Genomic DNA, 12607 nt, shown 5'->3' on the forward strand with positions numbered 1-12607 from the left:
TTTTTGCTTTCTGTGTAGCATTATGAGGCAACCTTGGCTGCGTACTAATTAAATGTAGTACTATTTTACCTAGTCAGGAGAAACCATCAATAACTAATAAAGAAATCTGACAACAATCTGATATTTTGTTTTCATCTAAACAGGCTCAGTCGTCCGTTTGTCGTCCATCAGAATATCCACCATACTAAAGTCATGAAATTGATTTTTATTGTGCAAACAATATGATGTATGGATATAGAACCTGTGACCACAGTTGATCCTAACTTTTGATTTTAAGAGTGGTTTTTATCTGGTTGAAGTGAGCTTGTATGTTCTTTTATTAACAAGTGTTTTGGTGGTTTGCTGCTGTTAGGTATCATTAAAGTCAACACCATGGGGGTTTTATGAACTCATCTTGTTAGTCAGGGCTTTCTGCTGAGACCTTTATTGCTGGGGTTTGTGTGTTTGACTTCAGCAGGGGGGCTGCTAATAAAAAAATAAATAAAATGACCAAGAACTATTGAGGAGTTGACATACTGCAGAAAACATCCATTAATCTTCCAATTACGCTAAAAGGCCTCTTACTGATTTTTTTTTTTTTTCTAAAAGTTTGTGTGGTTGTTGAGCCTGCACCCTCTTTTGTCGTGGTCACAGTAGGTTATCTCTTGGTAATTTATCTTTTTTCTTTTCACAAGTTATCATTTTAAACTGGCTCAGATTCTCACCCCACATTTCTTAGGAAAAATGAGAGCCATTGTGGCCACTCTATTAATCTCATTCACTACACTATCGTGCAAGTCCACTGAGACAGTGGCATTCTTGCTGCAAAGGAGCATGTATTCCCTCTCTGTCTTTTATAGAACAATCCTCAGTAGAACTTGTGCATTGTATCATGGCACAACAGAAATTGGACGGCTTATTTAACCACTTGGCTTAGATCCTGACCCTTTGTACCAGGCGTCAATGCTGTCTGTTAGTCAGCAACTGATGAGAAGGATTGCGATGATTATACAAGTACTCTCATGTGAAAACGCACGAGCGCATACACACTGAGTTTAGTACAATCCCTCTACTGTCGGAATAATGAGGGTTTGGACACATTTCATGGGGAGCAGGGTGAAAAAAACCCAGTCTATTGCTGTGTTGGCATTAGTGAATCCAGTAGGGACACCCTTGACTGCCTCTTTTAGGGATTCATTTCGCTTTGGTGGCTCCATATGGGCTTTTTAGGGGGATGGGGTCCGATACCGAGAGCATTTTTCTGCAACATGTGTGTTGATTGAAGTATTTCAGGCAAGACTTGTTCTGTAATAAAGTGGCACGTTTTATCTCTTTGGTTTTAAAACCCTACCTGCTGATTTATTTGGCCATTTAAGTTTTTAAAGGCCCGACTCAACTTGAAACACAAGAGTGGTTTGAAAGGTCGTCCAACGCCCTCTGGGTAAAGGCTGAAAAAGAATATCTCTGAACTTGCTCTCATGGTGATCATGTTGCTGGGTGTGAAATTGTGCCACACACACCAAAAAGAATAAAAGATTTCCCGAAACATAAGAGTTTCTAAGGCTGTTAAAGGCTGGTTGGTTTGGGTAACGTTGCTATGAGGTTTGCTGTACCCAGGCTTTTGTCACTGGTCAACCCCGGCGTGCTGGTTTTATTTGCTCACATTGAAAATGCTTTTGTTAATCCTCCGGTGGTTTTGTTTTGTTTTTTTCTCTCTGGGGCATTAGGGTACTGGAACTTAATCTGCTACAGTTTACACACTCGTACACAAACACAGTCACATAGAGAGGCTGTAGTGGTCTGGTAAGTCGTGCTGCCTCGGCTTATTTTAGTTCAACCCCCAAAAGCTGTCTTACCTCTACATGATTCATGATTTAGATGAGAACGCTCTGGCTTTGTTTACAAAAATTGGTGCCATTTTCCCTTAAATCATTTCAAGCACCAGACGGACATGCACCTCAGTGAAATATGTGTGTGTTTGACATGTGGGTGAGGGAGTTTTTAACTTTCCTGACTTTCACAGCCTGTTTCTGCTCAAAATATTTCTGCCATTCGTCAAACAGGTTTTGCCTTTGAGTGGTGTCACTAGAAATGAAGTTAAACAGGGAGAGCAGTTTTTTATGTTGCAAGAAGCAATAAAAGAGCAGAGAAGTGTTTACACTCTTGTCACTAACCAGAGAAAAATCAGACATATTTTTCAAATGTGACATACTTTGATTTTGGTTTGTTTCACTGTTCAGATATTAATGGGTGTTACTAAACAAAACCATGTTCTCATGCTACATAAACTTGATATTGTTTCAGATGTTATCTGTGTGATGAAACTTGTTTTCTCAGAAACCACCAAGTATGTGAACAAGCTCTTGAATGGAATGAACTCACAACAGTCTTCTATCTACAGATCCAGGCCAAAATCAGATTTGTGCTCATTTAAGAAGTCTCTTACTGCCTGCATGTTTTACGTTCTTAAAATGTTCTACTTGGAAACTTTTCTTGTAAGTGGTTGATTTAAAATTAACTTGGCCAGTTGCCTTATCAGAATTTTTTTTAGATGATTTATTTTTTTCCTTTCCAACAACATGGACGATTAAGGATGTTTACGTTTTAAAATACAGATTTTACTTCAAAACAAGCTAGCAAAATCTCTGAAAGCTCAACCTTACCAAAAGAATCAATAGGTGTTCGCATTTTGACAATGTCTGGACCTTTAGCTTGATGCAGGCTAGTTGTCACAAATTACCAGAAGTTACAATAAAACCAGAAAAAGTCGCCTATTGTCTCGGTAGCCTCTGTCTTAGTTAGGGGTGCCACGATTATTTGGTAGTCGAAGTGTCGTTTTTTTTTTGTTTTTTCTTGTTTTTGTCTCAAAACTATGGTGCGCGCTTTCTAATGCCGGGTCTGCCATTCTCTTTGACACATGCGCAGTAGTGCTAATCCGGGTCAGCATTGATGTCATAGGAAGTTCTGGGTAGGCTAGGGTATCATAACTGCATGCTAACGGAGCTTGAAAATGTGGGAAACTTAAGAAAAAATAAAGGAAAAAGTGTCCAATGCAATTTCTGCAAGGCAGAACTTGTGCACTACGGCGATGCATGAGCCCCTGAAGAGGAAGCACTGTGACTGAGTTTGATCACGCTAAGCAGAGAGCTTTGTCTAGCTAAGCTAAGCTAACATTGGCGCTAATACAGCAAGCTCTGCCGCTACAGTTTTCCGGGTTTAAATAGATCGTGTGCGCTGCCATTAATGCGCTCTATGGAGATAAACCACAAGATCTGCGGCAGATCCATGTCCACAGTACCTCTATCTGTGCAGTGAACGTTTCAAAATCCGCACTCTTCAAACCAAACGCTGCGAGGGCGGCACGGATTGTGAATTTACACTGGAAATGAACCGCTCAGCCAAAGCTTTGTTCATATTCCGCGCTGTGATCATGACGTTCGGTTCAATGAGCTCAGATTTTGAAATGTTCGCCAAGCAGACAGAGAGGCTGTGTGTCGTACAGATCTGCCGTGGAGTTATGAAGCAGGTGTAAAAACCATTTGAGTCTCAAAACTGAAGTAGCATTACATTAACTGAATTAAGCATACAATTAAATGTAACTTAAAGTCACGAAAATGGCAACAAACAGCATAGCAACCACAACATTAAAGAAGTAGCACAGATTTATGGGCGGTCCGCAAAATTGACCCTAGTACTATCTTGTGCTAGCAGTCTAAAAACGGAAATATCTACAGCTTGTTCAAGGCTATTTGTGTAATAGGCATAAAATTGTCAAAATTCACACCCTAATCACTCATTGGTGCTTAACCAGTATCAGTATTAGGTATTAACCCCCATTAGTGAATGAGACCAGTGACTGTAAAGCCCCTTTGGCCTTAAGCAAGGTAAAAAGTGGTATGTGCACATATGTATATATTTTAATGTTATTTTTTTTACTTCAAGCTTTGGGTGATACCTGTATTATTTTAAACTTCCACAGACTGTAGTTCTTTTTGATGGACTCTAGTCAAGAGTCTGTCTCCACTATAGTTGACCTTAAGTCAAGACAAACTTTTGATTATTCATAAGATATAGTCAAAAGTTTGTTTTTTTCTGCGAAACAAAGAAATGTAGTTTTTGTTGTAAATTTAAAAATGACCTTTTATGAAAATTCTCATGCTTTCAGAGCACCTTGAACCTGTGAAGACCAAAAATGTCCCTAGCACATGTACAGTAACTTGCACTTGTACAGTAACTTATTTTTAAATTCTGTCAGTTTCAGTACCACAAACGTGTCAAACATTATTTTTGCTGCAGTTTTACTAATTATTTCCAGAGTTTTAGATTTTCTTGATTTTACTGTAAGGAGAACGTCAAAACTATTCACTATACACATTTTTTGTTTGTTAAGTTTTGTAGACTGGTTAAAGTAAAAAATGTTTTTAAAAAATAAGCTTAATCAAACTGATTTCTTTTCTAAATATATCCTCACTGCTTCAATTTTTCACAATCTGGAGGTAATTATCATTCCAAGTTTTTTGAAAGAACTCCTCCCCGTGGGAATCAGATGTTGGGGTCTGAACCAAAGAAGGGGCAAATTAAATTTGCAAACGCTTGTTGTCATAGCTACGAACTTTGCATTGTTGTGCAGACCCTTTGACTACTTCATTATGATTGTTGAAGAATGTTGGGCTAGCTGATATATGGATTAACATATCAATGTAGCTAACAAAAGGATTGAGAAATTCAGCAAGCCCAAGGTTAGAAGGACTCTCTTTATTTCCAAAACACCAGAATGTATCTTTTAAAATGATCATCAGCTCTAAATCTAAAAATATAGCTGTATGAAAGTTACTTTCTTTATTCGTGTCTAAAGTTGTGCAATGTGATATTTTAGAGCCAGAGCTGTTGCGTAATATCCCACTACCTCACTTTATTAGTAGATTTTTGTATGGAGGCTTCCACTTTGCAAATAAATAATGCATTCTGTCTCACTTCTAAATAAATAAAGACGCAGAGAGAGAAAAAAAAAAGTCTGTATGTGCTCATTGGCAGTTTTTCATTGAGTGGCGAAAGGAGAGCCAGTTGCCTGGTCTCTATGAGTGTGATGTGTGTCATCCTTGGGATTACAAACAGTGAGCGCTGAAGAGCCTGCTGGCCGTGATGTCATTTTGCCCGCATAAGAGCTTCTTAATCATTCATAGCCCCGTCACCACTCGTCTCAGTTGGAGCCGGAGTCACATGGCGCTGTGAGTGCTCGGTTACATAAAGGCTTTGTCATCAGCTGGCAGCGTGACTAAAGCAATAATTCTCAGCTAAAACAAACATTTTTAGGAAGATGATCTCGTCTCTTTGTGATAACGCTTTGCTCTTATTGGTATGCTCAGATTTCTGTATGTTCTGATTTTTTTTCTCTTCTACACATAAATCACATTGCTTACTGTAGTCAGAGCTATAAAGGTAGATTATATATATCAATTCCTTTAAGTCACTTAAATAATTTCACATCATTTTTAAACATATCTTCAAAGTGATGAAATTTAAACACAAAACATTCTTTTTATTTGTTTATTTAATTTTGTTCGGTGCTAAATAGTGCAACAGCAAATTGATATAAATGTATCAAACTTGGCAATCAAAAGTGTATGAGCAGCAAGAGATCTCTTTACATTTTCTGATAAACTAAATCCTTTGAACATTTATATTGGAAATCCTTTTTCTGAATCTTGGCATCCCCCCAAAAATTGAAATAATATTACATTGGGACCCCTAGGATTTTAAAACTGTTTACCAATGTCCTGTAGGATATGGGTTTGATCCCATTCAACTGTACAGACAGAGCGTCATGTATAAAACTTAGGGTGTATTAGACTGGACACATTTGGACACACTAGAGCTAATTTCCCCCGAAAATCTGAAACAAATTTTTAGTCTGAATACACCCAAGAAGACCCTGGTCCGGGACTAGGAGCCGCTCTCAGACACATCTTTTAAGTTGGTCTCGGTTAGTCAGTAAAATATAGTTTGTAAAAGTGAACTAATCTGACAAGGTTGTAGGACTTCCATCATTCTTTATCTCGTTGTTTAGCTCCGCCCTTGATCTCTTGGCCAATGATTGAAGAGATCTTTAGTCACTTGGTTTTGTTAGACATTAGTTCAGAGAAGAAATGTCTGGTAGATGGCAGTCTGAATACAGACTGCCAAGGTTCAGGACTCGATTAAGACCAAATTAAGCATACTTGGTCAGGGCCGACAGACTTTTCCAGTATTGGTACAGCCTATAATGCCAATTTGTTGTTGGGAGTTATTTCCCTGTTGCAACTCTTACCTCTCACCTCTACCTACAACCCATATAAGAAAAAAATATCAACATTACACAAAACCCAGTTTTGCTGTACACAGTAAAGATGGTGTGCTTATGATACCGAGCCCCAATGGCTAATAATTTAAAGAGATTATAGAAAAAATAAACTATGCCGAAGAAACGTTTTATACGATTAAAAACTTGATCCAACATCATGGTTGATGCGACAAATTACACTATGGGTACAGAGACTATCAGCAGATAGAGGAAAATTAATTTCTATGTCTCAATAATTATTTAAATGCATCGATGTGACCCTTTTTATAGTGTTTTTGCTTGTGCTAGCTGTATTAGCATGGAGAGATTTACCACCACACCACCTCCTGCATATTAAGGCAGTCTTTGCTGTCAGTAAACTTGATGCTCCACAGAGTTTTGTCTAATATATTCTGTCTTGTAAATAATTAATAGAATTTGTAGACATTGGCACATCAAAGTTTCATAAACATTTTTAATCGCTTGTATTTTTGTTTATCCTGCGAGCAACACAGTTTCCGCTGGTGTATCTATGTGGGGCATCCACTTGACTCATATACCCTCTTCAAACTGTAAGCATTCTTTCACACACTCGGGGTACTTCAAGGCATAATAGTGCTTAGATCAACTGGTTTATGGTCCGTCTGATTAAGTCTAAAGGGGCACAGACCAGTGTGATTAAGTGGTTTACATCTAGTTCCTTTGGGTTAAGCTTTACATCCTCATCTGGTTTTGACGCACTGCTTTAAAGTTTGATGTTGACCATATAGTCTCTAGTGATGAATATAGCAAGCGGGCAATATGTCTTTTTTTTTTTAATCTACAGACCTAATTATCCTAGGGTAGAGTGGGGGTTTGTGTCAAACATCAAGCTTTGCCTCCGGGCAAACGATGGGATGGATCCTTTAGTGACATCTGCACGTTTTTGATATTTGAGATTCCATTGACATCTTTTTTGCTGAGACAGAACATCTTCTTGTGACATGACACATCAAACGCATTCCTCTTTAGCTTTAGCGCTGCAGAGGTTGTCTCATAACCCTGCATGTGGCCACCAGGCAGGGATAATCCAAATGAGCTGATCCCTCGACGTTGGGGGTGAAATCTTTTTTCCTCCCTGTCACCAGCTAGCTTAGAGGCAGGAAATCCAACCAGAGGCCAGAACCTATCTCTGATGTTGCCATAGAGAAACACAAAACTATTGGAACAGTGGGGGGAGAACATATCAGTTGACGCGTCGTCTTTAGGCTTCAGCTGCACAGCCAGCCAGTTTTAGCTGTAAATAGCTAACACACAATGGATGGAATAAAGAGTTTAGCTTTGAGTGGTGCTAAGAGGGAATTCTGGGGTATTTGTTTGTTCCAAGCTTTAAACTATAAGCTTACAATTTGGCTTTTATTTGCTGTTTAAATGGCTTTCATAACACTAAGCTCTTTACAGTCGTCTGATACAGCGGCGTAAACTTGAAACCCGAATCATTTTGAATGAAACGACTTTTCTTTCTGTCAGGTTAGCAACTGAAAAAAATGGATGCTTTCAATGAAAGAGTACAGAAGATAAAACCTTACAGATTTGCTTTTTCAGCTTTTTTTATTACTTGAAAGAGGCTAGAAAAAAAAGATGCACTAGCTTGTATCATGTATCAAACCTCACTCTGTTCCCTGTAGTACTACAGCCTTACCAGCTGAATGGGTTTTTTTGTCAGAAATGCAAATGTTTTCATATTGTTGAGTGAGCCTCCATTCATGGATTCACAAGGGAAATACGCAAGCAAACCAAGACCGTAGGCTTCAGCGTCTGCCTGAAAACACTAAATAATGGTATTACCCTTTAGCTAAAACAAATGAGGCTATTGTTGGTATCAGTAACACGTGGAGCTGGTTGACTAGCATGATCACATGTGGGTGTTTCAGCATCTTGAACATCTTTAGATTGTGTTTTAAGGATGAGTTGATTTTTTTTGTTTTACAAGTCAAGAAAAATTGTAGCTTCTGACAAAAGCTGATATTGAAGATGTATTTAAAGTATGTTTAGGAAAATATGGTTGTGGTTACATGTCCTAAAAACAAAAGACAAAGACAACCCACAAATATGGAGAAGAAACATGATATCTTTCCATAAAGAGATGGCAGAAAGACAAAAGGATCTGGAACTCCTAAACTATTCCGTCAGGTTATCCAACTCCAGGGAGAAAAAGAAAAAAAAACCCTGAGCATTTTTTTTCTTGCGCTTTTCTTCCTGTCAGCTCGATGTGTTCTGGCTCCCAGTATTCTATTTCTTTCTGGTTATGTAACAGACCAGACCTAAATGAGAACAAGACAGGAACAGCAGTCACTGCATCCCATGGAAAACTGAAGCTGACAGCGGAAGGAAAAGATCCCAAAAAAATGGTTCAGAGACAGAAAACCACAAAAACTTTAGTATTTCAAATCTCACCAGTAGTCTCATAACTGGATTCTTAGTCCATGTGTGTGAACTTTGTACCAGAAAGCTCCCTTTTTACTTTTATACAAGTCTCTCATAGATATTGGCAAGTGTAAGCCCTTCAGTTGAGCCTTTGTTGTGAACTTGATGGGTGGTAGTAGTAAGAGAAATGAAGCAAAAATCTTGACGTCTACATATTTTAAGACATTATAGTTATCCTATGTTTTTAATGGAAGTATGAATTGATTTTAATGTCTTTTTTTTGTTCTGCTCTTCATAGATTCATTGTCAAGATGAAACCTGAACCTCAAGAAAACTTGGAATTATTCTGACTTATTAAATATTCAAAAGTCAAGATAAAGAGCTCTCCTTTAAGTCTTTTTTGATTTCCATCTGTGGATCGGTACAAAGACGCTACCATCATGCCTATTCTAAAGCAACTGGTGAACAACTCCAGCCAGTCAAAGCGGAGGTCCAGGGCTGACCTGACTGCAGAGATGATCAGCGCCCCACTGGGGGACTTCCGCCACACCATGCACGTCGGGCGAGGAGGTGATGCTTTTGGCGACACGTCGTTTCTCAGCACGAGGACAGGAGAAGCTCCTAGGGAGCCGCAGACAAAGCAGAGTTCTCCAGGTTCCAAGCCAGGGCTTCTTTCTCGCACCTTCAGAAGCAGTAAGAGGTCGCATTCTGTGAACCGAGGAGACAAGTACGAGTACAACATGACGCTGCCTTCTGCTAGCTCGTCTCAGTTTGTGAAAAATGCCATATCCCTGCCTTATCTAAATGACGAGAGTGCAAGCAGAGGCAGTCAGCTGCCAAAGAGTGTTTCCTCGAGCCCTATGAAGACTCTGACGGACACTAAAGACAAGCCTGTCAATGGAGCAGCAGCAATAGCAACTCTGGACATGGAGATGGATGAGCGAAATTTTGGAGAAGCAACGGATTTGCCTCCGTCCATTCCTAGAGGAGGCGGCATGAAGCAGGCAGAGTCCATGATGTCCTTCCACATCGACTTGGGCCCTTCAATGCTTTGGGACATTTTGGGCGTGATGGAAAAGAAAAGCTGGGAGGACGATGACCTTGGCTACGAAGAAGGCAAAAGCAGCGAGGGCTGCGCGTCCCCGTCCCACATTCCCCACATTGACGACGATGACGCAGAAGAGCTGGCTCCTGCTAGGCCGCCCCGCGGCACGTACCAGCACCAGGCCAGGGCGGAACCCTACTCGCCACAGCTTCAGGCCAGGAACAACCACCACAACACGGACAGCTGCTCCGTGTCCAGCTCAGGATCCGAGAGGCCGCAGTACCACCTCCACGACGGAGACACAGAGAGTGCCAAGTACAGTTCGCCACGCGGGGAAGACGATTTCACGTACATGGATGAAGATGACGACGAGATTAGGGTGTAGACGAAGCAACTATCGCTGCCGCGAGCAGCCTTCCAATCAACGAGAAAACCAGTCCGGTGGACTCTCAAAGCCCCACATAATAGAGGAATCAGAATCGCTGTCAGAGCCACACGAGGCTCAATCTAATATCAATCCTCTGTTATCATGAATAGAACCAATCAAGCCTTTGTCACTGCTGTAGAGATGTTGAAGAACTCACTCTGTCTACAATTTTCTTGATGTCTTGGTTAATGCAATCTGTGCATCACCTCAACTCTAAGGATATTTTACAACTTTTCAACAAATACTAGCCCTGTATACACTCCTACTGGAGAAGGTCAACTAAAGAACTGAAGAAGCAAAGGTCGACCATCGGAATCAAGATGGTGAAATATAGTAACATGTTGCCATAATCAGAGGATGTTTTGAACTAGACACTAAATAGATGAAGCAATAATACTTTCTATTCCTGAGTGTAGAGACTTTTTGTTGCTATTTTCACATCTTTGTATGTTTCTACACAACCTGGAAGAGGATCTAGCCTATTATCTTAAGATGTTGTTATTATTATTATTATCACTCTTTTGGGAAGATCTGTATTATCCAGTCGGGATATTTATTCGTTGGAACAGAGCTGTCTGAATGTGGATTGTTGAGTCTTAAAAGTTGAATTTGGGGGATTTTTTGATATTTATCTTTATGAATACTACAAGGTACTACAGAAGAAACGATGTTTGCATCAATATGACCAAGTGACTCTACATCATCATCATCATTCCTGCTGATAAATCGATACAAGTGTTGATTGTTGTAATTAGCTGTCCCCACCGACACGACATTAGCATCTCGACGGGGATCTCTAAAATGGCTTTAAATGTCAGAAACTGGTGTATCAACACTTGCAAGTGTTATCGTAGCACAGCTATTCCATCGGAAGTGGTCAGGTGTGTCTCTGGTAATTATCACCTCCTCTTTGCCATGCAGATCACATTCTAGGAACAGATGATTAAACCAACCAATCGTACGGCCTTCTCTGGTCTGTTCATTAAACGTGTTGGATGTCAGGCAGCTGGAGTGCCTGCAGGAACAGACAGGTGTTCCTTTTCTCTTAGACCTTAGGGTTTTTAAGTCTACTCTAAACGAGAAAGCTCAATCAATCCATCAGCGATAGGAAAAGTCGACCTCCCTTTATGACACGTGTGAGGAAACTTTTAATTTGAAGGTGCCACATTATAAACGCCTCATACTTCCTGCTGTGGCACTAATCTGTGGTGGTTTTCACGGAATCGGGATGCTGTGCCATTGCGTGCTAAGTCTTAAAAGGAAAAGTAAGAGTTTGGAAGCGGTTAGGAGGAAATTGCCAAGTGTACGTTCTTGTTTTGAAGCTTTAGATACTTTTTTCCGATTCTAACACTATTCGCCGAGATGTTATGGGACATTCCTGAAAAGGGAAATTGACGGGGATTTTTTTACACATCCGCGTGGTTGTGATGTTTTTTCTTTGCATGTGCAAGACTTTCATACAAACGTTTTGCTAGAAAAAACTAACATAAGTTACTATTTTAAATAATGTCTTTTTTTTTCATTTTCAGCTGAGACATATCTTTGCACAATCCTCTAAATGTCATTTTTGTGCAGATATAAACAACTTTTGTTTCTGTGTGTGTGTGGGCCAAATTTTAGGAATCGCTGTGAAATATTCACTCCCAAGACTGTCGGATATTAAAAGTATAAATATGATTGGTACCATCAAAGACTATCTTTTTTTTTTTTTTTTTTGGAGGCGTATTGGCAACTTTTAGAGGGAGTGGCACCATTATTAATGTGATTTGTAGCAGTCAGCTTATCTAAATTGTTCGTCCAAAATACGAAAGTATGCATAAAGTGTGTAAATGTCCTAACTGCTCGGCATGTCTGTGGGAAACTCCAGAATAAACTGTGTTCAAGAATTTTGCAAATGTTTTTGCAGAAAATTTGCAGATGTTGAGGGGGAGTGGCTTAAAAAAAGGGCTGCACAAACAAGCCAAGACCTCAGCTGTACGATTTGTATTCTTCTGATTCATTTTCTATAGTGTTCGTCTCCAACTATGTACTGTTTGTGTTACGTCTTGTGTTTTCACAGCACATTAATATATTTACTTCCTGCGCTCTCCTTTAGTTGAAATAACGGCTCTATTTTTCAATAAAAAGAGAAAGCTGGTAAACTGCTGGCTGTTTCTCCTTTCATCCCTGCCAGTCTTTCACCACGGGCCGCCTCATTTCCAAGCAACTTTAATCATAATCCGCTTCCAAAATAAGCAGGATGCTGATTGAAATTTCACCTTGAAGTAAAAAAAAAACTCCAAAAACAAGCCACTGAAAGAGTTCCAGCAACATTTAGCAAACAGCGGATTGGAGTGGATTATTAGACCCAAATAACCTTGAATGAGCTAAAACCTCGCCCAGTAGATCTCACATCACAGGCAACGTGAACTCAGAGCTAATTGAACCCTCC

At 39.8% G+C, this 12607-nt stretch overlaps 1 protein-coding gene across 1 annotated transcript in view; it reads left to right on the forward strand.

Annotated features, from left to right (window-relative positions):
* The window catches only part of cdc42ep4b (CDC42 effector protein (Rho GTPase binding) 4b), an 18100-nt gene extending 5783 nt beyond the window's left edge, over positions 1 to 12317 (forward strand). The window contains exon 2 of the mRNA XM_024285513.2: positions 9003 to 12317. Within this exon, the coding sequence (XP_024141281.1) occupies positions 9145 to 10134 (990 nt within the window). The 5' untranslated portion in view covers positions 9003 to 9144 and the 3' untranslated portion in view covers positions 10135 to 12317. The remainder of the gene's footprint in view (positions 1 to 9002) is intronic.
* Positions 12318 to 12607: the final 290 nt, after the last annotated feature.

Source organism: Oryzias melastigma, linkage group LG19, assembly GCF_002922805.2.
Source record: "Oryzias melastigma strain HK-1 linkage group LG19, ASM292280v2, whole genome shotgun sequence".
Classification (NCBI taxonomy): Eukaryota; Metazoa; Chordata; class Actinopteri; order Beloniformes; family Adrianichthyidae; genus Oryzias; species Oryzias melastigma.